The sequence below is a fragment of the Puma concolor genome, chromosome A3 (assembly GCF_028749965.1).
Source record: "Puma concolor isolate L17-30 chromosome A3, mPumCon1.1.hap2, whole genome shotgun sequence".
Classification (NCBI taxonomy): domain Eukaryota; kingdom Metazoa; phylum Chordata; class Mammalia; order Carnivora; family Felidae; genus Puma; species Puma concolor.
In genome coordinates, this window is record NC_141669.1 from 99887475 (window position 1) to 99913426 (window position 25952).

The 25952-nt window shown below is 40.4% G+C and overlaps 1 protein-coding gene across 1 annotated transcript in view; it reads right to left on the reverse strand.

Annotated features, from left to right (window-relative positions):
• Positions 1–25952, reverse strand: part of MACROD2 (mono-ADP ribosylhydrolase 2) — a 2047210-nt gene that overhangs the window by 103893 nt on the left and 1917365 nt on the right. The window contains exon 12 of the mRNA XM_086701648.1: positions 2432–2494. Within this exon, the coding sequence (XP_086557774.1) occupies positions 2432–2494 (63 nt within the window). The remainder of the gene's footprint in view (positions 1–2431; positions 2495–25952) is intronic.

Sequence of the window (25952 nt, forward strand, 5' to 3'; positions counted from 1 at the left end):
TTAAAACTTCTGCTGGCTTCTCTTTGTAGTGCTAATAAAATCAAATTTTATACAGTGAGACATTATCTGGTCCTATGATTTTTTTAAACCAAATCGCACACCATGTTCTCCCTAATGCACAGTGTTCCAACCACTCTGAGCTTCTTTCTCCAACATGCTAAAATTGACCTTGAGGCATTTGCATTACCTGGTCCCTCCATCTAGAATGCTTTCCCACCATCTCCTCATTGAGATTTCATTTAATTATCCCTTCCTCGGGGAATCCTTCCCAAATCCAGACAATGGAAAGTTGCCTTCTCAGTATTCCATCTACCTACCCCACTTCTCCACAAGGCATTTTTTATTATCTTACATTTTTTTTGTTTGTTTATTGTTTATTTTTAAATTTCTTCCCCCCCACCCCCCCGCCCCTATCAGAATATAAGCTGCAAGGAGGCAGGGGTATTGTCTTTATGGTTTGCTGCTGTATCCTAGTGCCCAGAACAGTACCTGGATCACAGCAAACCCTTGGATTTAATCACGACAAGAGTCAAAACCGTGCTGGTTTGAGATTGCGTGTTTCTTATCATGTAAAGGAGGCCTGCAGAATTACATAGTCAAAACTGAATCTGGAAATCATATTGAACATAAAGGAGGTATTTATATTTTGGAAGAACAATAGTAGGTCAAAAGGGCTTTAATGGCCAGGACCTCATCTTTGATTTTTCTGTACTTAGATTAGGAAGGCTATGAAATGAGCCAGAGCAAACATAACCTTGTGTATTGACAACAGCCAAGATCATAGATGAATCATGCCATTAGACCTGTGCCAGCAGTGGGCTCACTTGGAAGAGCAAGAGGTACATTTGGAGTATTCTTTATATTGACTGGTAAGCATATTGTGATGATAATGCTATCGATCCAAGAGGTGGGAAGAGGACTCACACCCTACCACTGTCTGCTGACAGGCGATCCCAGTTTCAAAAAGAAATCATCTGTTCTCAGCTTACTAGCTAAAAAGAATGAATAAATAAAACACAGGCAAATGTGTGTGTCTGCACACGTGTGTGTGTGTGTGTGTGTGTGTGTGTGTGTGAATAGGGGTGGGAAAAATCTATGTCGATAAAGATATCTTGGGACAGAACGGTAAGTGAATAAAACCTGTGAAGCCTCACCATTCAGAGAATGGCCTCAGCTGTCAGCATTTAGTTGACTAACACTCGTCAGCCACAAACAGTGAAAACAGTGACAGCTTCTCACATAAGACTCATCTTCCACGGAGCATAATGATGTATGGGTCGGGAGCCGGGTGGGGGGGTGGTGGATGACAACAGTTTGCTGTATCAGAAATTCATTTCATTGCAAGGACTACGTCTCGGCAAAGGGAGCCTGCTGACCCAGTGGCGGCCACACAAGGTCCTTGCTGCTCTGCTTCAGTGCTTTCTCTGATTGGCCTTCTTCAATTCCATCTTCCAGGTTAATAATAAAAGATTCCAGTTCTCTAGCAAAAGTTCCAAGGTTAATGTAGGAAGTTTTCAGTGAAAAACTTATCACACTACCTGGTTGATTTCCAAGAGTTCAGCATATGGCCTAGGGTGTGCCGGGCACCCATTAGATGGAGCCCACTGTTTCCAAAATGCCCCTCTGTGGGGACTCGTTAGGACTTGGAGACTAAAGGGAACAAGGAGATTTTTCTTTTGGTGGTGTTGTTGATAATGGAATAACTGTGCCTATCAGTCTTTTCAAGGAAAATGTGCCTGAGTGCAAAAATGGGTAAGAAGAGATGAGAAGTTAAAGGTGGTGACAATCTCTTTTGACTCTTAAGTGCCACTTCACTTAAAGATGTTCAATTCATAATCTGCAGTGGAGAATCTATAAACACCACCTGACATCTGTTCTCAGGGAACAGAGGAAATGTCAGGAAGGCTTCAGATCTCACTTTAATTCTGGGTGTGGGGTAATCGGGTTTCATGACACCATCTCCTACAACATGAAAAGAAACAACCAGAAACATGGCTCTTCAAAGTGTGATGCAAAACAGTAAAGAACATTCTACCCGTCATGGACGGAAAGCCTATTTATTTCCTTTAAGCGTTTTTCATTTCATTTTTTTCTCCAAACTAAACCTGCTAATTTTGACCTGTCTGAAGGCAGCCAAGCTCTGAGTTGGCACTTGCAACCTCTTAGAGCGTTTCTGAGCAAAGTGTTGTTATGCAGAAGAAAAATGGAATCTGTGAATGAGGAATGAGAATGCACCCTTCTGACTGGAAGCACTGTCACTCATAGGTAGTGGAATTGGTGGCTTCCTGACAGAGACCTAAATGAACACTGAAATCAATCTGGTGAAGAGCTATAGGCATTTCTAGAAAATAACATTTGAGTAAAGAGTAATGTTATCGTTCACCTCTGTGGATGAGGCCTAGAAGACTCCTCAAAAGAAATCTGAGCCCACCTGCTTCTTGGCTCTGCCCTTCCGTTTCTTCTGTGCTTTGTTTTTCCTCTGGACTGTTCTCATCTTTCAAGAAAACCAAGGAGGGAAAAAAATACATCAAGTCAATTGATGAAATACCTCTTTATGGCTAATATGCAGCACTGAAATTAATTGTAACCAATGTAGCATGACTCCCCAAGCAAGGCAGAGAGATGAATCAGAGGCATGAAACAGAAAAATTACCTACATAAATAGGTGCATTTATACTGGTCCCTTTTCACCTGATTTGCTTGATGAAATGTTAAACTACAGTAAACAAAATTTACTCAGCACTCCTACAACATTTCTCTCCTTGCGCAGCATTTCCCAAAATGCAATACAAGATCTTAATTCGAATCTGTTTTTCTCCCTTGACTCAAGCAATATGCACTGCGTAAGGAAGTTCAGTTGATTAAGTTTTATGACTTTTATTTTCCTGTTTGATACATGATGCAAAAAACATCTATTTTTACCTAACTTACACATGGCAGTCTAACGTATCTATGCTATGAAATATTTTGTCTTGAACAGATTATGTTGGTCAAGTTGACACCATAGTACATAACTCCTTGAAAAATAAGTAACTGGGCAGGTGCATTGTGGCTGAATACTAGAAACTAGTTAAAATTTTCTTTTGGCTTAAAACATAATATGTATCTGTGGATTTACGTGTAGAAAAAATTAAAATTTTCAAAGGCAAATAAAGGCATGATTTTATAACTCATTGCTGGGAGGGTTTCCAAATCTCTTCTTATTTGGAAATTTTTAGAAAGGAAAGATTTATATAAAGACACAGGAACACAATATTAAACATGGAATTAGACTACAGAAAACAGAGAAGCAGAAGTTACTAGCATATATAACTATGGGTTAAAGATGGCCACAGATCCTTTGTCTCTCAGGAAGTGGACTCTGTCTCTCCTCTCCTTGAATCCGCTCTTGTTCTGTGACTTGTTTAGATCAATGAAATGTGGAAGTGATGTTCTGGGGCCCCTAAGCTGAGGCCTCAGAGGACCAGCAGCTTTTGCTTTCTTCCTCTGGGAAGCCAGCCACCATGTTGTAGAGATGCTCAGGCTAGCCTACCAAATGGAGAGAGGCACATGGAGAGAGAGAAGAGCCATGTGGAGAAATTCCAAGGGGCCAGACACGTGGGTGAATCCTTCTGCACCTTCCAACCCAGCCCAGTTGCCCGTGCATGCAGCCAGATGACCTCAGCCAATGTCACAAGGAGCCAAAGAGTCACCCAGCTGAGTCCTTTTAAAATTCCTGACCTATAACCAGGTTCAGATCATTTAATCTTGTTTTACTTGAGTGCTTCGACCTACCATCTGTTGCTACTACCTGCTCTTAATCCAGAGGCAGGAAGATGGGGAATCCTCCCCAGAGGAGGACTCCAATAGGGGAGCTGAAACAAGAGCCTTAGAAGCAATGGGGAAACATTTCCCAGAGCAGGTCTGTAAAAAAACCTAGGGAAGAGATCTGCAGATGGGAAAACATCTGGGATTGACTTGAATGACAGAAAAAGTTTACAATAGAATGGCAAAAATACATACATACATGCATGCATGCATCCATAAAGAAGAGTTAATTCTGAAGTGGGGAAGGAATGCTACTAATGAATACATAAGTATGTATACAATTCCCTCTGCCCAACATCAGCTATTCACCCTGGGCGATATGGTATAACTTCTAACGTGAGAACCTGGGGCAGCTCTGTAGCTACCTAAACCCTATGTTCTAAATGGCCTATTTACAGTACCACATAATGGTCCGACATCTGCTCTTTTGTAGTTCTCCAAGTAGGCGATGACATTGGCTTTTGCTCTAGGAAGGAAATAGCCATCATTGCTTCTCTTGCCCCCTTAACAAGGCCACGCTGGTGCCACAGCATGTGTCAAAAACATAGGTCAGTATGTTCCCTGTTCATTCCACCAAATGGGAGTTAGAGTCAAGCACGAGAAATCTGCCAGCTTTTCTGTCTCCCCTAGCAAACAGTCTTTTTAACAGAGATTTCACAATAGGCTTGAAGCTGGCAGTGACAGGCTGCCTTTAAAATTAGTCCAGTTACCACATCTCCTATAGAGTAAAAAGCTCTCTTGTGGAGGGAGGAAGATAAGAAGGGAAAGAGAAACAACAATTAAGTCACAGGAAGGCGAGGAATTTGTTCTAGCCTTTCGAAACGCATGAGAAGGAAATTTATGGTCAGACTCCCAAGTCCAGCTCTATAACAATAAATACCATTCTGGTTGTTTTCCTTAATGTACTGCCATTTGGGTTTTTACCCATGTGCATATGTATGCTGTCTCACTTCCTAACACAGCCACCTCAGTGCCATGCTTTTGTTTCCTACTTTGAGCCTTGACTTGCCATATTTCTGCCCTTGGGAAGCAAACTCAAGAAATACTTGCCATGTTTATTACGGAGGAAGTGTATTCTAGAAGAATGCTGGATTTGCCATCTGAGTAACATGTCCTCAAAAGACAAGGTTTAGGTACATTGCTTTCATCAATCTCCAGACAGTGCATCCTCAAATCCAGCAGGGGGAACCAGTGTAGAAGTCTTGCTTTCAAAGCAAGCATTCTCTGGCAATTAGATTAACATTCATTTCACTCTTTCAGAAGGATATTTTGGCTGGCTTATAGCTTTCCATCCATTTAAAATGCCCCAAATGAGTGAGTTCTTAGTGAAACTGTGGTCTTTCACTGGTAGGGGAAAAAAAAAAATCCCATTACACTGTTACCCGTAAGTATTTGATAAGGACAAGCTTTCCTTTCATCAGCCTTGTCTGTCTAGCAATCTTCACAGGAAGCCCATAAACAATAAAAAGTTAAGTAGAGTGGTGAATATAAACTTGTGGTTTTTAGAAGGGATTTGAAAGGCTTACAATAAATGTGAAGAAATATAAGGAAGTGACAGGCTATTTTGTTAGCTTAAAAAATGTCATGCAGAAGCTAAATTCTCTTAGTTAGTTTGCCTTTAAGACCGCATATTTATTTCAGATAATAAATCGCTATAGCATTCATGGTGGGAGTCACATAACACTTGATTTTCTCATGCCAAAAGGCACAGTAACCTCTCAGAATTCTAGCTGTTGCATAATTTCTACGTCTCCAGTATTAGTATCCTGCCCTTTACTCTTTCAGCCTATATTTATTGAGCATGTACTATATTCAAGCATATTTCAGGACTTTTATAGAAATAAAAATAAGGGGTTCCTGCTGCAAACTGAATTCACATAAGCAGAAGGAATGCATCATTGGCTGGATGATGACAAGAACGTAATCCATGCTCGATGAGAGAGATTTACAAGGGCAAAATCTCAATGTCATGGCCACAGATCATTATCCTGATTATGTGTAGTTCTGTTTGCAAACTGTGCATGGGAATGGGAAGAGAAAGGGGAAGTAAATCAGAGAAAATCTGTCCCCGCTACTGGGGAAACAACCTGATGTGCACTGCCTATTCCTGTATTATTACTCCTTCTTATAAAGGTGCCAAGATTTCCAGACACAGACAGAGCACATGCAGTCAAAAAACAGTGGTTTGCAGATTAGATTATTTGTCTCCATTTTGCAGTCCCTTGTAATAGATTATACAGTTCAGTATTCTCCCAATGTGGGCAGAGCATACTTTCCAAACACACTGATGTTGGATTTGACCAAGTTACATGATGTGGCTAATGAAATATTCGTGACACAAGGTAAGCAAAAGACCTAACTGTACTGCATAACTGGACTTTGTGCCTGTGCTCTTGACATTTGCCATGACAAGAAGATGGTCCTATAGCTACTGGTCCCTGATCTGGACCCAAGCCCAGGCAAGGCACAGCTTGAAATGGAACTGCCCAGCTGGACCCAGCCCACATCAGGTGAATGACAGAAACTCTCAAACCTGTGAGCATGAGAATAAATAGTTTGGTCCTAAGGCACTGCACTGGGGGGGGGGGGGGGGGGGGAGGGTTATTTGTTACACAGTATCATTGTGACAGTAGCTGGTTAATACAAATGGTATATTCATTTTTCTCAGGTCAGAATGGCTCAACTTTTTTTTTCTTTTCTTTTTTTAAGTTATCACTCTTTTATTTATAAAGAATTCAGTCTTTAATTCTGTATTTTGTCACCAAGCTACATTCTCATCTCGCACATTTCAAAATTCTCTAGAACATACACATGTGAAAAATAACTTTAGCATATATAAGGAAGGAACGATCTCAAAAATATGTACTGCCATCAGTTACAGTTAAGTTTTATTTAATAGAGCTATGTGGGTAGTGGGATAATACCAGTTAATACCAGCTAATAATTATTGAATATTGGCTATGTTCTACTCAGTGTTTGCATAGGCCATCAGATTTAATTCTCATAGCAACCCAGTGAGTTTGGTATTATTATTACCCACATTTTAGGGTTAAAAAAACTGAGGCACAGAGATGTTAAATAATTTGCCTGAGATCCTACAGCTAGGAAGTGGTGGGAATAGGGTTTTGACCTAGTCAGCTCATGTCAGAGCCCACATTCCCTTCTTGGAAACATAACTAACATTTATTGTTTGGGTAAGATAAATTATGGGTCAGCAAAAATGTGAAAAAATGCAGGGTACTTTAGTGGCTCTGTCAGTTAAGTGCCTGGCTTCGGCTCATGTCATGATCTCACAGTTCATGAGTTCGAGCCCCATGTCAGGCTCTGTGTTGACAGATCAGAGCCTGGAGCCTGCTTCAGATTCTGTGTCTCCCTCTCTCTCTGCCCCTTCTTGGCTCTCTCTCTCTCAAAAAAATAAAATGTTAAAAAAAATTTTTTAATGTGAAAAAATGATACTAAATAATAATAACAGCTAAAGAACTAAACGATAATGTCATGTAGATTAACATGGAACACCAAGAACATTGAGAATTGAGTTTATCTGACATTTAAGTCAGGTGAGCACAATACTATAACTCTAAACTTTTTTTTAATGCTAAAGATATTTTTATTTTGAAATAATTTTAAGCAATAGAAAGTTACAAGAACAGTACAAAGTATTTTCTTTTTTTTCCCCCTTGAATCTATCAAGAGTGAGTTGAGAACATAATCACCTCCATCAGCCCTACAAACTTTAGTATATATTTTGTACAAACAAGGACATTTTCCTCCAAAACCACAATGCAACCATCAGGACCAGGAGATTAGCCCTGATGACATTCCTGCTATCTAAGCCACAGACTACATTCAAGTTTTGCCCATTTTCTAATAATATCTTTCATAATTTTCTAGGATCACATGCAGCATTTAGTTGTCATGTCTGTTTAGTCCTTCAACCTAAGATGGAGATGCCCTCCTGACCTTGCTTGAGCTCTGTGCCAGGTGTTCAGCACCTCAACCTTACCCCCTTCAGCGGGAGTGTCTACCTCGCTCGGCTCTATTTGATGGCTTTAGGAAGGAAGAAGGGAAAGGAGGGAGGGATGCTTAGATCCAAAAACTTAAAAACTTTGTTCTGGAGGTGTCCTCACCCAATTAGTTGATTTGAACAGATTAGTCTTAGAAAATTAAGTTCCCAGCTTGGCTGCCTCATTATTCTAATGAAAAGCTTCACATGCACCTTTCAATGCAGATAAAAAGAGATGTACATTTGAGTAGTCACGATCTCACATGAGTGGCAGCTGCTGTCCCAAGCGCCTCCTTGGCACAAGGCACTTACACTCTTACGCCCCTCACACCCCTTACTGTGAATTCCAAAAGAGTCCTACTGAGTTAGACTTTGGTCTACATTTTTACAGATGAAGAAATCAAGGTTGTGGGGAGAAAGATAACTTCCCTGAAGTCCCACAAGTAGCGGCAGGGCTGGGTCTTACACTCAAGTCCACGTTATGCCTAAGCCTGAGGTCTCTCTTTCTTGCAGATTCCTGTGATTTCTGCTGACCCTCGATAACAAAATTGTAAGTCCTGAGACAGAGGCCCTTGCTCTTGCTGTGGTGTCATCAGCTCCCAGCACAGTGCCTAAGTTCATTAGGGGCTCCATAAATACTTGTCAAGGGATTAAAAAGGAAACTTCATTTCTCCCTAAGCAGTAATTATTTATTATTATTATTATTATTATTATTATTATTATTGCTTGCACTGTATTTCAGTTCTCAATGTAGAAAAGGTGCGTTTCTATCTGAGCCTTTGGTTGAACCTCATTAAATTTTGGATCTGTTTTTAAAATGTCATGTGTCTTTTATCACAAGTAATGGTTCCTAAAAATCCAACGCAGTGACATGTAGCGAGCACAGGTAGCTAGAATTCATCTGCTCTCACCATCACCCAGGTCCGGCCTCCTTCCTCCCTTTTTCTCCTGGGTTGTGATAGGGTCTTGTCCTCCAGATCTGTTCTCAACCTAGAGGCCAGTTTGTTTTCAAGTGTAAGTCGGATCATACCATTCCCCTGCTCAAATGTCGCTCACAGGCAACAAGACCCTGTGTGGTGGAGACCGCTATGGTTTTCCCACCCCGACATTTTTCTAGAAGCCTCCTACACGTTCTGTTCCAGCCACACTGGCTATTCCTCCTAGGGTCTCTTATCCCCAGGTCTTTCCACTGCCCGTCCCCTCTGCCTGCAGTGTTTTCATGTCTGACAAGTCTTTCCTCAATATTTCTCCTTTCCAATGGAGTCTATGCTGAACACTCCACTTAAACATCTCCCCCTCCCTACACCCTCCATCCTCCTCATCAGGATCTACTTTTTATTTATTTATTTTTCCAACCATCTGTCATCTTCTAATACATAATTTAGGTAGGTATTACATTCATTGCTTATATATATCTGCCCCCACTTGAATGTAAGCTCCACCAAAGCAAGGATGTTTGTTTGCTTCATAGCCTGAGATCTCCTAAGTACCTAGAATGAACACATGACAGATGTTCAATAAATATTTGTGAGTTAATGAAATGTGGCCTTGCATAGTTAGTTAACAAATTAATCAGGAAAAAAGGGGAAGATTATCTATTCCAAAATCATTTGGTTAGTTATAAAATTTGGGGGCATCATGCAGGGCAGCATTTTTCAAGGAAGTTGGTCCCGACACAGAACCTAGGCTCTTGCTACCACCATTTTGTTTTCTTAATGGAGTAGTCACCTTAGAGAAGGAGTCCTTTCCTCAGGCCAGGGGAGATTATGCACAGAAGTTGTTACAACACAGTTATCCAGGCTAATAACTTAGTACCTTCTGGGAAGGTGGTGGAGCACACATAGCCCATTTGGGGAAATGCTTGCTTTCTTGGCTGCCAGTACCGATTCTACTCAAAATAAATAGTATTACAACCATGCCTAATTCATAGAGGGTGCGTAAGACCTATGGTTTGTCTTCAGTTATAGGACAGAGAAGACAATCATCTTGGTCCTATTTCCTGTGTCCCCAAATAGCATACTTGTCCATGTAGAGGGAAGAGGAAATAATTGAATCTGTTACTTTTAACAAGATATGTCTGTTAAAAGAGACCTAAGTATAACAAAAGTTCAATGAAAGGAAACACGTGAGACTGTAGCGTGCAACAGCCCCTTCCATGTATTTTGTATGATGGTAAATAGAGTGCCAAGTGCTCAATAAGAAACTCAACAAATATCTGCCGAAGGATTGAACTTTGTAGCATTTCCACGTTGAAGGTATGACCCTGGCATACCAAAACTTGCCACGACATATCTTGGTATAAAAATAGCACAAGGCAATGCACCAGAGTGCTATTTTCAATATCACACACACCCTCTTAATAGATAACATATGGTTCTCCCATATGGCATGTTAATACAAATACTTTTACCCTGATATGGTTAGCTTTTAATCCAAGGATTTTCAAGTACTTTACAAACACTATTCATTAACAGTCTTCCCTGGGGGGAGTTGCAGTGTCTTGCAGAGATACAAAGCATCCTGAATATAATCAATAACCATTAAGGAATGACAATAATAAGAAATACATTAATGTGGCCTTTTTTTAAGATAAGGAAAAAAAAAACAGTTGGGAATTAAGCAACATTCTCAAAGTCTTCTGATGATTTCATGGTGCAATTAAGGTTACAAATCAACTTCTACTGATGCTTATGGTTATTCTACCAGTTGACCTAGGCTAGTGAATAGATCATAAATTGCACTGGTTTTAGGTATGCACATAAGCTTGTTTCTACACCATAACTGGGAAAACGATGACCAAAACAAACAGCATAACAGCACTACAATGGGATTTCTTGGTGCTCTCTCTTCAGCCCTAAGGTTTAATTTCCTTCTATAAATTCCAGTTCTCTCTATTGTCATTTATGCTTCTGAATCAAGATATCTGGTGTGCCTACACATTTGTTTAAAACAGGCACACATTGTGCTCTCTGCAGATGTTAAGACAGAACTGGCAAAATGAAACTAGTTTTTTTTTTGTTGAAGAAGAGAAAGGATATAAAGATATTCTTTGAATAGAAGAATCATTCCATGAATAAATTCAAAAGCTGCTAGGTATCTTTGCCACCAGTTAATGTTGGGTGAGTACCCACAAAGTTCAAGATGATGGAGAGGAAATAACTAGGCTATTAGGAAGGGGACAGAAGTAAATATAGGCTATTAGGAAGGGACAGAAGCGTTCCTTTCCTTTTGGAAGTTGAGGAAAGAAAGCTGGTTGGAGTGGTTTCATGAGATGTATCTGTCCGCACAAGGTGAAATTGAGACTAGAGATAATTATTCAGACAAAAATATAAAATTTTATCTCATATATGTAGATCTAAATAGATATTGATCAGTTAAGCTGACTTGAGGAAAATATAAGTAAGTGCTTCAGTTCCCCACTTGCTTTGCTCATGTGGCTCTTTGGGAAACTAGTATTCGAAAATGTGCATGGGTGGCTCAGTTGGTTAAACATCTGACTCTTAGTCTTGGCTCAGGTCATGATCTCATGGTTTGTGAGTTCGAGCCCTGCATTCGGCTCTGTGCTGACAGTGCAGAACCTGTCTGGGATTCTGTCTCCCTTTCTCTCTGCCCCTCCCCTACTTATGCTCTCCAAATAAATAAATAAATACACTTTAGGAAAAAAAAAAAAAAAGAAAATGTGCATGTGCTGAGAGCAGGTGTCCCCCAGGGAGGGCACAATTCAGTATATGTATGTTCTGTTACGGGCAGTCCCACATGGTTGTGGGAAGTAAAATCCTTTGCCTTTATCTTTCTACCATTTCCCCCCTTTAACACAGTTGTTCCTTCGGTGTCGAAACATGCTTTTTTAAGTGGTGAAAATAGAAATTTCACCACTGGTTTGGAATTTTGAAGTTTAGGATGAAGGCAATGTGTGGGTTTTCCAGAATTTAATATGAACTTTTTATAAAAATGTGTCCTCACTTAAATTGTAATCCTCTAAATGATAAAACTTGACCACTCTTCCTAAGTTTACTAACAGAATTCCAGTAATGGTTTTGTTTAACCCAATGTTTACTTAATAGCTATTTGAAATTATTTTACCAGAATAAATGTCAACATATGACTTCCTGTATTTTACACACACACAAAAATTCCTTAGGGCAGAAATCACACTCATGTCGAAATGTGGCATGTCCAAATTGAGATGTGCTGTAAAAGTCAAATATACATTCACTTTTAAGGACAGCAGACAAAAAATGTAAAATATCTCATCAGCAATTTCTATATCGATAACACGTTGAAATGCAACACTTTGGCTATATTGGAGTAAATAAAATATAGAGTTAAAATTAATGTTGCCCGTGTCCCTTTGTTTTAAAAACGTTGCTTCTCAAATTTTAAAGTTACAAGTGCAACTGTGACTCATGTTGTATTTCTATCAGGTGGGCTGCTCTAGAGCTCACTAGTGAGGGAAGGGGCTACAGAGCTCAGAGTCCAGGGAAGCAAGTGGGTGTTGAGGTCAAAGCTATCAAATCCCCACCCACTGTTCCTCTGCACTTACCAATGGTTCCTCCTCGTGAGCACCTGTGGCACTCTGCCTTAGGGTCTTTTTCGAGTCTCAGCAGGATGCTTGTCCTATGCAGCCAATTTGGAAGCAGCCCAACCAGTGATGGACCGGACAATATAATTAACACCTTGCTTTCATTCCCCTGAGGGGGACAACTCTGGGGCACATCCCACAGAGTTCTCCTGCAGGACCCAATCCCAAATGCCCATAGGACAACCTGTTTGTTCATGAACTTGTGTTTCCTTTCTCTGTCTCACTTCCCTACTTCCCTCCTGGTGCTTCCTAGGATCATTCCCCAAATCAGCCACTTGCCCTTGAATCCTTATCTTGACATGGAGGACCTGACCTAAGACATTTTAAAACAATTTTAATTACACAAACATGTTATCTCCAGTTGTGATAAGTGCTAGTGGAGGGAAGCACAGTTTGGCAAGAGGCCTTCTAAGAAGGTCATTGGAGGGGGCTTCCCAGGGGAACGGGTAGTTAAGTTGATCAGTTTAAGGCACTTATATGACATTAATTGGTAGAAATTAATGAAGCAAAAAGGGAGAGATAGATGAGTGTTCCAGGTGGAGTGAAGAACATGTCCATAGGTCCTGTTGTGGGAAAGATCATGGCATCTTTGAAGAATTAGGGGTGGCCAATGGGGCTAGAGTAGAGAGTGAGGGCCACTAGATGGGCCTAAAGGGAAGATACCCAGGCAAAAGGAGCAGGGTGATTTGATGGCACAGGGGATGTTCCAAAGTTTGGAGAACAAGATGGAGAGGTGAGAGTAAGCATGTACATTTGGTGGGTCACAGTGACTTAGTACTGCAGGACCACTGCCAACAATGGGAGTGGAGCAAGGAGAGAAGTCAGAAGAAGAAGTGGTTATGTGATAAAGTGGTTACTGAGGAGGGAGATACTTCAGTGAGGGTGGTACAGAGCCTTGGTTTCTCTCTTACCTGGCTGATTCTCATGGGGACTGGATTGATCTGGGTGGGGGTAGGAGGTGGAGAAAAGTGACTAATGCAGAACTGATTAAAATACTTCAGGTAAGAGATGATGAAAGTCAGAGATAAAGGGGTGGCAGGAGAGGAGAGAGAGAATAGGAAGGAGTTAGGGCAGAATCAACTGGCTTTGGTGAGTGGTTGGATGGAGGTGTGAAGGATGAAAGGCAGTGCCAGCCTCTATCTACATTTCAGCCAAAGTTCTGAATGATCCCATGTAATACTCAGAACAACCCTGTGGTACAGATACAATAAATATTCTATGTTATAGGTGAAGAAATGATATTTGGCTAGCTTAAATAACACTTCCAAAGGTCCCATAACCAGTAGGGAGTAGAAACAGGATTTGAGCCTTGGTCATCTGCTTCCAAAATGAAATCTGTTAATCACCATGCTATCATGCTATCCAGAATCCCAGTCAGGCATATATGGCCTGGGATAATCAGAGCTGGGGAGCAATTACTGAGCCTGGGAACAAAGGAAGGCATGTTGGTTTATGTTGGCCATGAGGTATGCAGTACAGATGTTTCAGTAGAAAGGAAGGGAAATCAAATAGATGGAAAGGAAAAATAGACCAGTAGAAATCCTTCCAAAATAGTATCTAGAAAATTTGTATAAGATTTTTTTTTTTTAATTTTTTTTTTCAACGTTTATTTATTTTTGGGACAGAGAGAGACAGAGCATGAACGGGGGAGGGGCAGAGAGAAAGGGAGACACAGAACCGGAAACAGGCTCCAGGCTCTGAGCCATCAGCCCAGAGCCCGACGCGGGGCTCGAACTCACGGACCGCGAGATCGTGACCTGGCTGAAGTCGGACGCTTAACCGACTGCGCCACCCAGGCGCCCCATGTATAAGATTTTTTTTAAGTGAAGCATGCATATATAGGCTTTTCCCTCTATCTAAAAGTTCAAGTTTTGCTACTTCACTTTTATGAAAGACCTATATTAGTACCTATTTTCAATAACCAAAAGAAAGCTGAAGATTTTCACTTTTATGCAATAGTAACTGCCTTTTTGCTTTGAGATACTTTGGCTTCCAAAAGGTTTCACAGGAAACTGCTACTTTCAGACAGAGAAGGAAACCTGTAATAGTCATTAATACATATATATATACACACACACACACACACACACACACATACATACACACACACATATACATAGTTATAGTTATATATACATAGTTATAGTTATATATACATAGTTATATACATATATATATATATATATATATATATATAGTTATGCTACTTTCTGAAATTCCTGGTTAGCTTTGTGTGTGTGTATGTGTGTGTGTGATTTTGTCTGGGTTGTATTTTTTGATGGATGGTATGAAATAGTTGCTTCCAATATCTGTTCCCCTTCTGTCACAAGTAGGACTACATCTTACTATAAGCCATCCTGCCAGTCTAAGCAATAGGACTCTAGCCTCCTTTGTCCCATTTCTGCATACGTTCTGTGATTTGCAGGCCGATAATACTTCCTCCTTCTCCTACATGTGTCCAATATTGTCATTCCTTCTTTCTTATCAAGCCATGATTTAAGAAGGCATTGGCTGTCATTTGCAATTTAGTATAAATTACTTTTATTTGGTAATTAAACCATCACCTCTCCCAAGACTACTGATAACACTGTAATTATCTAGTATTCCTCACTATAACGCTGATTCTTTAATTACTATACTGAGTGCCAAGACTTCCTGGTTTTGACTTTAAATACTCCCAAATTTCTTTTTATTTATTTATTTATTTATTTATTTATTTATTTATTATTTACTTATTTATTTATGTTATAGAGAGAGAAAGAGGGAGAGACAGAGACAGAGAGGGAGAGAGAGTGATCAGGGGAGGGGCAGAGAGAGAGAGGGAGAGAGACTCCCAAGCAGGCTCAGCACTGTCAGCGTGGAGCCCAATGCAGAGCTCGAACTCATGAGGTGTCAGATCATGACCTGAGCTGAAATCCAGGGTTGGACACTTAACTGACTGAGCCACCCAGGTGCCCCAAATACCTCCAAAGTTATATTAGGCATATTTCAAAGAATTATTGGGGTCTCACTTCACTTTGAACAAATAGAACTCCATGTATTGTTGTTGCTGTTGTTATGTTCTCTTCCCAATGGTAACTGTTTTTCCCTTGTACCAGGGCAATACCTGCTGGCAATGGATCATCTCCTTGAGATGACAATCACATACTCGATAGCCACCTGAAGCAATTAGTCAATAGACTCAAGGACTCGGGAAAAATTGTCTAGGGTTGCTGATGTTATTTTAGACAAGCAAATGTAAATATCAGAAGCCACATCAAAAGACAAATGGGAACATATGTTTCTCCTCTCCTGATGGCAGGGTAGGCCACAGACAATTAAGTATTGCCAATATGCACGATGCTATACACATAAAGGAACACCTGAATCCCTAGCTGCACAGCGTTCTGGCACGTGCTTTGTTCTTTTTGCCAGATTGGTCAATTTGCAGAAGTGTGCCCTTATCTGATGCACTTTTTTGGATAACGCTGAAGAGATTCCAGTTGTCTTCTCTCCACAGAAATATGTTTGGTTAAAAGTGACCTGTGATCAATGAAAAGAGAAATCTCTACAAGTGATCACATGCATTCAAAATGGGGATCAGTTGGCGAAGTGGACATTGGACTATTCCCTCTCATGGGCTCTAGGGATAGACTTCTTTTTCACTGTAATATAGTGGATGTACAATATTATACTAGTTTCATGTGTACAACATAGTGATTTGACAATCCTATACATTATAAAATGCTCACTGGGATAAGTACAGTTACCATCTGTCACGATACAAAGTTATTACAATTAGGGATAGTCATTTACTATGTAGAGCCCCTCCCCACTTGAACTAATGGAACCCCAGCAGGAGAGAGTAGACATAGCAGGGAGCAAGAGACAGAAACAGTTGGATGGTGGAGGGATGATGGAACACCACCAATAAGAAAGACCACAGGAGAACATTCTCACACCAACGGCTTGAGAAAGGTTTTTAGGACTTTCTATCTTCTTGGCAGTTTGCTTATAAGAATAAACTACCTCTCCCAGCTCTCATTAGCAATGTCAGATGAGCTTGGACTTGGTGGAACCAATTTCCTCCTGTTTTACCTCAGAAGATCTGTAGCTTATGGAAGTGTCAAAATGGGCTTGAGGTATGTATATATGTATGTATGTATGTATTTATGTCCAGTTGACATACATTTCTATATTAGTTTCAAGAAAACATAGTGATCTGACATTTATATACATTAAAATGCTCGCCATACTATGTCTAATTACCATCTGTCACCCTACAAACTTGTGTGAATATTTTCTTCAGAAAACCCCTGAATTAACAGTATTGTAATGAATGCTACCTTGTGACTCCAAACGTCAATCAAAACATGTCAAAATAGATCAAAAGTTTTTCGGATCACATGACAGTGGTCTGGACAAATACTCAAATACACGCATATACCTCTTGAACCACTCAAACGACTGGCAACTGAATAATTTCCTCTAAAATTGGCTATTAAGTTTGTGATTGGAATCATTTACAAAAACAAATAGTTATAAGAAGAAACATGATGTACTTAAAATGAAAGATGACCCTCCAACGCTGTCCTATTAAGGCTAATTAAATTATGATTTGGGTCCATTTTAATTACAACTAATAATGAGTTCTACAAGGTAAGCTTTAAGAGGGATAAACACAGACTCAAGGCTGCAATTAGTTTGATCAGGAAGCAGAGATATCTAGCTGATTCATTGCCACTTTAAAAAACTTCTCTTTTTTTATACTGTTTATTTATTTTTGAGACACAGAGAGAGAGAGACAGAGTGCGAGCAGGGGAGGAGCACAGAGAAAGGGAGACACAGAATCTGAAGCAGACTCCAGGCTCTGAACTCTCAACACAGAGCCCCATGTGGGGCTCAAACCCACGAACTGTGAGATCATGACTTGAGCTGAAGTCAGACGCTTAACTGACTGCGCTACCCAGGCCCCAAGAACTTTTATTCACAGCCGAAACTCCCCACTCTTTGCACATTTTGTCCCATTTTCATGTATAGTTTCAACTAGAACCTCAGGTTAGCAATTTTTAGTGCTACAAGTTTGAGCAGAGTAGTAAAATAAGAAAGCCACACTACTATCTGGGGCTATCTAAAACATTAAATATGATGAACAGCTTTTAATTTGTCGCTTCAGCTTTTTTTTCCTTTCTGCCTCTTCTAGTATGAATTCATTAATCATATATATATATGTTAACACATTAACTTTTGTTGACTCGTGGGCTAACTAATACATTTTTGTTAATGCTCTAGTAAAATTAAAATGTAGATTTTTTAAAAAAAGAATTCTCAGCCAAGGATTTTGAGTCCAGTTGTAGAGACACAAAAGTCAAATTGTGAGACTGGATTATTTTTCCCCATTAAAATCCAGATCTGACACAAATTCCCTACATGTCACCACTGCTGTATAAAAAAGCCCTTGTGGTGCCAATATTTAGTGAGCAGTGAGGAATACTTACTGGCAGTCCATACATTTTTCACTCCGCTTGTTGGAGAAGGTTATTGTTATTCACGTGATGGATAGAAACACAAAATGAGTTCTCTGAGAGACCATACCCTTGTAGGTCCATAATTCTCCTCTGACAGGACCACATTAGTCATTTTAGTGACTCAATTTTTGAACCTGTTTTTGTCTCCCTGAAGGAATGAGAGAAATCCTATGTAAAATGTATCCAAGCCGAAAAGAGGACTCTCAGCGTTTTACCTCAAGTAAGATAAATTAGAGGCATGGGAAGGAGTTCTGCTATCATGGCTGGGTGGTGTGAGAAGCACGTCTGAATACTTCCTGAGGATACAATGAGCGTCTTTCTAGGATGATTTTAGAGCAGAGGTCAGCAAACTCTGGCCCACAGGCCTGTTTTCTCGTACAGCCTGCATGCTAAGAATGGTTTTTACATTTTTAAAGGGTTGTAATAAAAACAAAGAAAAATATGCGACAGAGACCATATGTGGCCTGTGAAGCCAAAAATATTTCCCATCTGGTCCTCTACAGAAGTGTGCTGACTCCTGTTTTAGAGCAACCTAATGAAATAAATAGTGGGAGATGACTCAGCCTACAAGACCACACATCTGAATGCCTTGTGGAGGGGTGATTCCACATGTGGTGTAGGAACTGGCTTGACCCATTACTCAGATAACCCTCCACTACCTCCTGTCCACCGAAGATGTCACTTTCTGCAAGGTAGCCAAGTCCATGTCTCTGACATATTCTCAGTGATTCCAAGACTGCAGATGGTACTGGAAGGGACTTTTGACTTACACATGAGCTTAAGTCAATAAGAGGATTTGATATTTGAGGGGCTCCCAAAGAATCCAAGGACAGAGACACAGAGAGGATGAAGGGTGTCTTAGAATGGGAAACAAGAAGACCATTGGGATTATGGTGGTTTTAAAAACATGCCCACAAATTCTTAGATTCTCCTCTAAGAGGTGAAACTTAATGTGCCTCCCTGAGACTGTGTGTTGGATTTAGGGACTTGCATAATTAAAAGAATATGGCAGCAACAATGGTCTGTTACTTTTGATATTAGGTTATAAGAGGATTGCCACTTCTGTCTTGAACATGCTTTTACTCTCTTGGGTCACTTGCTCTGGAGGAAGCCAGCACCATGTCATGAGGATACAGACTAGCCTATAGAGAGGCTGACATGACAAAGAACTGAGGTGGCTGGGAAACATTCAGCAAGAGGGTGCCTAGGGCTACCCTTCCCCAAGAGAGGATGGGTGCAGAAGTTGTGGTGAATACATAGGGACAATGAGCTGAGTAGGTGCCACAAATATGATGTTACATAGGTTTATCCCACTTTCATCCAGCTATGGGTGTGAAGGGCCCTGTCCCTCGAATCCTTCCCTCTCTTGTGGAAACTGATTTTTAGTTTCTAAGTCTAGAACAATGGGTGTCCTTCCAAGAAATCCCAATTTTTCCTACAGAGAATCTCCTTCTAGAATTTAAACTGTTCACCGCTAGTATACTCCCTTCTCCCTTTCTCCCCCCCTCCTCTCCATACTTACCTCCCTGTTCTTCTGCTTCTCAGTTCCTCTTCTACCCAGTCCTTATCTTCCCTGTCCTATGCACTTTGGGACATCACTGCCAGCAGACAGCATCCTAACCTGCCTCCTCACCCCCACATTCCTACACCTTTAGTTCAAGGAGCCATGGATGTGAAATGCCACTGCTCCTGATCTGACGGAGCCCTCTCATATGTCTGCAGGAGAGAACTAAAACTTACATAAGAAAGTTTCAGAAATGATCCCGGTCAACACTTGGCATCAAAGCGTGTAATGGTTGGTTTGACTAAGATTTATTTACCATTTGTTGAACAGTTAATACGACTTAATGTAATATCATTGATAAAACGAGAAATACATATTTGGGCTTTGTCTCTAGGTTCTGGCACAGAGCTCCTAAAACCCCTATAATTTTCGGAGTGATAGAAGTGATAAGAACATCTTTTGTTATTCATAATAATATGTCCCTTTCAACATTACTTGATTTATGCTAATAGGGCAACTCTTGGTGGACTCCCAGACAACTTTTAGGATGGGCTAGTTGCCAGAGGACTCAACCATGTGTTTAGGTAGAAACTCTCAGCCTCAACCCTGACCTCTGGGAAGGGGAGAGGGACCAGAGATCGAGTCAGTGACCAATGGCCAATGATTCAATCAACCATGCCTATGGTACAGAATCTCCATAAAAACCATGAACAACAGTTGGGTTTGGACAGCTTCCAGGCTGGTGAACACATCCACATGCTAAGAGGTGGTGCATCTCAACTCCACAGAAGCTCCTATGCTCAGCACCCTTTTGGACCTCACCCTATGTACCTCTTCGTCTGGCTATTCATTTGTGTCCTTCATAATATTTTTTATAATAAGCTGGTAGTAGTAAGTTAGCTGTTTCCCTGAGTTCTGCGAGCTGTTCCAGCAAATCATCAAACCTGAAGAGGGGGTTATGAGGACACCCTTGCTTCATAGCCAGTCAGTCAGGAGTCTGGGTGCCCTAGACTTGCAATTGATGTCGGAAGTGGGGCAACCCTGTGAGACTGAGCCCTTAACCTATGGGGTCTGACGCTAAATCCAGGTAGTTGGTGTCAGAGTTGAAGTCAATGGTAGGACACTTAGTTGGTGAAGTTGGTGAGCCAGAGAATTGATTGGTGCCAGGAGTAAATCCACACATTTGGTGTCAGAAGTATTGTGAGTAGAAAGAGATCATAGTAGAAGTAATGCTTGGGCATTGTGCTAAATGCTGTAGAGTTTTATCTCACTTCATCTTCACCCAAACTGGTGTGAGGGTAACATCCTTGCCTTCTCTTTTTGATAAGGCAGTTGAGGCTTCCTGTTAAATAATGTACCCAAATTCCCACTGATCAAGTAAAAATTCAGACTTGTCCTAACTGCCCTGATTATATGCGCACACTCTGAATTCCACCTCCTTTTCAGCATTCAGAAAACACCCTAACAAATTCCTTGCTGGTTAGTTCTGAAATGACCTTCACCTCCCAAAGATCTTTGTTAATAAAGATAACAGAAACGGCTCTGGGGTAGCTTTAGCTGTTGTCAAATAACCACAGGTCTGATATTCTGGGGGCTATTTTCTGCCCAGGAAAAGGAAGATTTCAAAACCGAAATTACACACAAGGCAGGCAATCCTAGAAAAGAAAGGGATTAATAGACTTCCTGTAACTGTAACTACCACATTCTGCTTTGGGGAGCAATGTTTTATTACTATGTTCACTGCTCTTTTATTCCCTAAAGAACTCTTTCAACAATGATTTATCTTAATTTGACTTTTTTTTTTTTTTTTCCAGGAAAGCAAGCAGTACACTTCATTCAAGAGAAATGATTTGTAGTTGTGGTAAATTCCTTTTGTTCATTTGCTTATTTGTTTGTTCATTTATTTGGTTACCCAGAAATGTTTACTGAGTGCCTAGTATTAAAAAAAAAAAAGTTACTTCTCTAAAATACCATAAGCCCTTTCATTTTTACAGGTAAACACACATGAGACCTCATGGCTGCATTTGTGCTCCTTATATTTTTTTATAATGCATTGTCTGGGCTGACCAGAGTTGAAGTTTTATAGTAGAAACCTATTACCTCGAAGATGAAAAAGTGGCCAACAGTCAGTAATAATTGACAGTTTTTCAACATAAAGAGTAAAGGGTGTTCTATAAACTAAAAAAGAAAGACACGAACAAACAAGTATGTTCCAAACTTGTATATGTTATAATTTTCAGGAAACTGGCTTTTTATTTCTTTTCTCGGCTGAAACTTCACTGTTAGCTCATAAAGGCTTATGATTCTTTTGGTTGGCACCTGTTGAAGGAATAATGGCAGACTTATTGATGGGATAGCAACAGATAGATGGCCAGGAATGTTTCTACATGGAGGAAAGTAAAAGTTTTAAATCTCTCTAAGGAAAGACTAGACATGGAAGAGAAAAAATAATTTGACCATGCTTTTTCTGAGAAGCTAGCAAAACTTCCCTGCCCTTGATATGATTTTATTGGACTAAGTCAGTTTTCAATTCTATACTCAGGCTATTTAAAAAGGCTTTATTTTTCCCTAGAATTTTTCCTATGGAGAGAAAAACTGAATTTCTATTACCTATAATAATAATCATAATCATAATCATAATTTTTTAAACGTTTATTTATTTTCGAGAGATAGAGACAGAGCGTGAGCAGGGAAGGGGCAGAGTGAGAGGAAGACACAGAATCTGAAGCAGGTTCCAGCCTCTGAGCTGTCAGCACAGAGCCCGACGCGGGGCTCAAACTCCTGAATCGTGAAATCATGACCGGAGCCAAATTTGAACGCTTAATGGACTGAGCCACCCAGGAACCCCAACAGCCATCATTTTTGAGTGCCTACTGTATATTTACTCGTTAGACTTTAGGCTTGTTCTTTTATATTTTGCTTCTAATCCTTGCCCAAATCCCAGGAAGTAAAGATTATTATTCCTATTTCGCGGAAGAGAACTCTGTGGTGTAGAAAGACTTATTAGTCTATAGGCCACTAAGTGGTAGAGCTGAAATTCAAACCCTGATCTGGCTGCCATGGGAGCCTGTACCCTTTCTGCCATGACACATGGCACAGTGCCTCCCCAACTGACCTTAGGCCAGGAAAATGCTCCCAAGTTCCCAATTTACTGTATGAAAATACTCATTGTCGTATAATTACATTTTATGCATTTTATGCATTTATGCATAATTAGATTAAATTTTGAGGCACAGATTCAATGTGAAATCATCACTATCTTTTATTTCAGGGCTTCATTTGCTTCTCATTCCTAGTCCCAATAAACATCATGTTTACACACCAAAAGCCTCCTCTGAAGGCACCTTCTGGTAATTGAGGGATATGATAGTTTTGTTTGTTTGGTTTTTAATGATTATTTATTTATTTTGAGAGAGAGAGAGATAGCATGCACTTGACAGCGAGAGGGGACATGGGCAGGGGAGAGTTAGAGAAGAGAGTGAGAAAGAGAGATAGAGAGATAGAGAGAGAGAGAGAGAGAGAGAGAATCCTAAGCAGGCTCTGTGCTGTCAGTGTAGACCCCAACCAGAGCTCAAACTCAGGAACTGTGAGATCACGACCTGAGCTGAAATCAGGAGTCAGACGCTCAATCTACTGAGCCACCCAGGCACCGGTGAGGGATATGATGTTTTAATCATCACTAACTCTTGTGGTCATTGAGACAGACTGCTTCAAACCTGTTCCTGTACAACTTAGTAGTTGTAAATCTAACCTTGCACGGTGCCCATGAATAAATTGAAAAGTAAAGCCTCAAGATTCAGCCTCCTAAGACTGGTGTCCAAATTTCAAAATTGGGTCTTTAACCCACAAACTGGTTCTCATATTATTTCTAAGATACATTTTCTAAAATGCATCCTGAGGAAGCCTCGACATGCAGAAACAGCGCTGCAGGACCCCAGTTACTGCAAGTTGGAGCTGGCTAAGTGGCTGAAACCCAAGCAGATGATGAGGCCCCACCTTAGCTAATGTAATGAGGGATAGATAAGGAAGTTGGGCAGCCAGTGAACACCAAGAAGGAAGCAGTTCCCCTTGGCTGCCAACATATAAACATCAGGCTTCTACAGAGGAGGTTAACACACAATCCAAAGAATTTCCGAGTGTAAACAGAAGCTCAAATTTCACCTTTGCCTGGGGCTGCCACTGAATGAAGCCACTCACCAACAGTCCTTTGGGTATTCCTTTGACCCACCGTCAAACAACTTGGAGATGTAGAAATGACATTTTAAAAAGCGATCACACAAATTTAAAAAGTCTAATTCCACATTGCCTTCTAATGCATTCTCTTTTAGGCTAATGGTACTGCTCACTTTCTAGAAGTTCTCTGTGTATTGCCTACAAGATATCTTTCCACAACTCTGTTCCCTATGGGAACATCCCAGCCACCACAGACAGACAGTCACGACTTGTCTTTCTTTTCTTATTTTCTTTTTCTTTCTTTCTTTCTTTCTTTCTTTCTTTCTTTCTTTCTTCTTTCTTTCTTCCTTTTTTTTTTTTTTTAATGTTTATTTATTTTTGAGACAGAGAGAGACAGAGCATGAACGGGGAGGGGCAGAGAGAGAGGGAGACACAGAATCTGAAGCAGGCTCCAGGCTTCGAGCTGTCAGTACAGAGCCTGACACGGGGCTCGAACTCACTGACAGTGAGATCATGACCTGAGCCGAAGTCGGATGCTTAACCGACTGAGCCACCCAGGTGCCTCTTTCTCCCTTTTTCTTTTCTTTTCTTTTCTTTTCTTTTCTTTTCTTTTCTTTTCTTTTCTTTTCTTTTCTTTTTTCTTTCTTTCTTTCTTTCTTTCTTTCTTTCTTTCTTTCTTTCTTTCCTTTTCTTTTTTTTCTCTTTCTTTCTTTCTTTCTTTCTTTCTTTCTTTCTTTCTTTTTTCTTTCTTTCTTTCTTTTTCTATCTTGCCTTTATTTCCCCTCTGATGTTTTATCACTTCTCCCACCACACTGATTTTTATTTTAAATGTCCTTGCTATGGTCACTTTCACTTGCCCTGCTCTTTTCCCATTTTTGTCATGTATCTCTGGTTGTGTACTGCTTAGCTATAGCTTCTCTCTATACCTCTCCAGTTCAAGGTGGGAGTTTAAGGCGAATTCACTTTTGATCTCTCAGATCAGAAAGAGTGGAAAGTGGGGAGTTGCTATTGGCCATAACATTATGTTTTCTTAACTGTGATTGCCTGTCTTAGAGAACTAAGACACAACAATTCATTAATCAATAGTATTCACTGACGAGGGGTGTGATAGATAATACTAATTAATAATAATAATAGGTAATTTCCCTGTTTTCTTCTGGAGAACCACTCCACCCTCCTCTCAAGCACAGAAGGCTCCTCCTTCACTCCTCTAGCCCAGAGTGGTCATGTGATCCAAGCCTAGTCTGAGCTTTGCAAGTCCCTGGAAGTGGTGCTTGACCAAGACTGGCTAATCAGAGGCACTGAAACTCAATTCTGCATCTTCTGTTAGAGTTGTTGCAATAGAAGCATTTTTCTTTTTCCTACTGGGGCTGGGAGAGGATTGCTGGTGGCCCCAGCAAGAGGAGGATGTCTGAAATGAAGCCAGTAGAGAGATGGGGAGAGAAATTCAGTCTTGATGCAATTGTTTTATTTTCCAATCCAGCAATGCCTGAGTTTATAAGACAGAGGTTTGCTTAAACCAGTTTGTTTGATTTGGCTTTCTGTCCTCAAATCTGAAAGTCTTGATCTATATAAACCATGTGGTGGGCTGCTTGTGGTTCTCACACTCAGTTGCAAATCAGCAATATTCTGGGAGTTTTATAAATTTCTGATTTAAAAATACCCATGGACTGGCTTGTGCAGCCTCATATGTAGTGGTCACCATTTCAGGGTCTCAGACATGCAGAGCTCTGTGGTGATCATCACCAGAAAGTGCCTACGGGGTGTATCATTTATGAAGATACTTTCCAGAGAGAAATTCATAGACAGTTCTGGGGTTGCCTTTTAGTCTAGTTCCCATTTCTTTTATACCCCCCGCCCTCTGGATCTGGTGTTTTTATACCCTCATCTACCATCAAAACTGTCTCTTAGAGAAGAAGAGTGCCAGCATAACATGTGTGCATATATATATATATATATATATATGTATGTATACGTACATGTTTATATATGTCCTTTAACTCGGCTACAGTACAATCCCGTTTCCTATTACTCCTCTGATGGCACACATTCAAAATGCAAATTTTCATACACAAAGGAAGAATAACTCTTGAAATAACGTGTGGTGCCATCAAGGACTTGAAGCTCACACTTGATTTAGTAGAGCCACATAGACAGCAGAGTGTGACTGCTCAGCAAAAGCAACAGAATTTAGAGTCAGCAAATTGTGTAGGAGAGTAATTTTAAACAGGAAACAGAGATGGTGAGTATATGATGGTGTAGCTGAACTTCAACCTTGCATAGAACCAGGCACTTTGGAGGAGACCATCAAGATCATAGAGATTAAATCCTTCATTTGACAGAGATCAGAGACTTGCTAAGGCCAATCAGAACAGG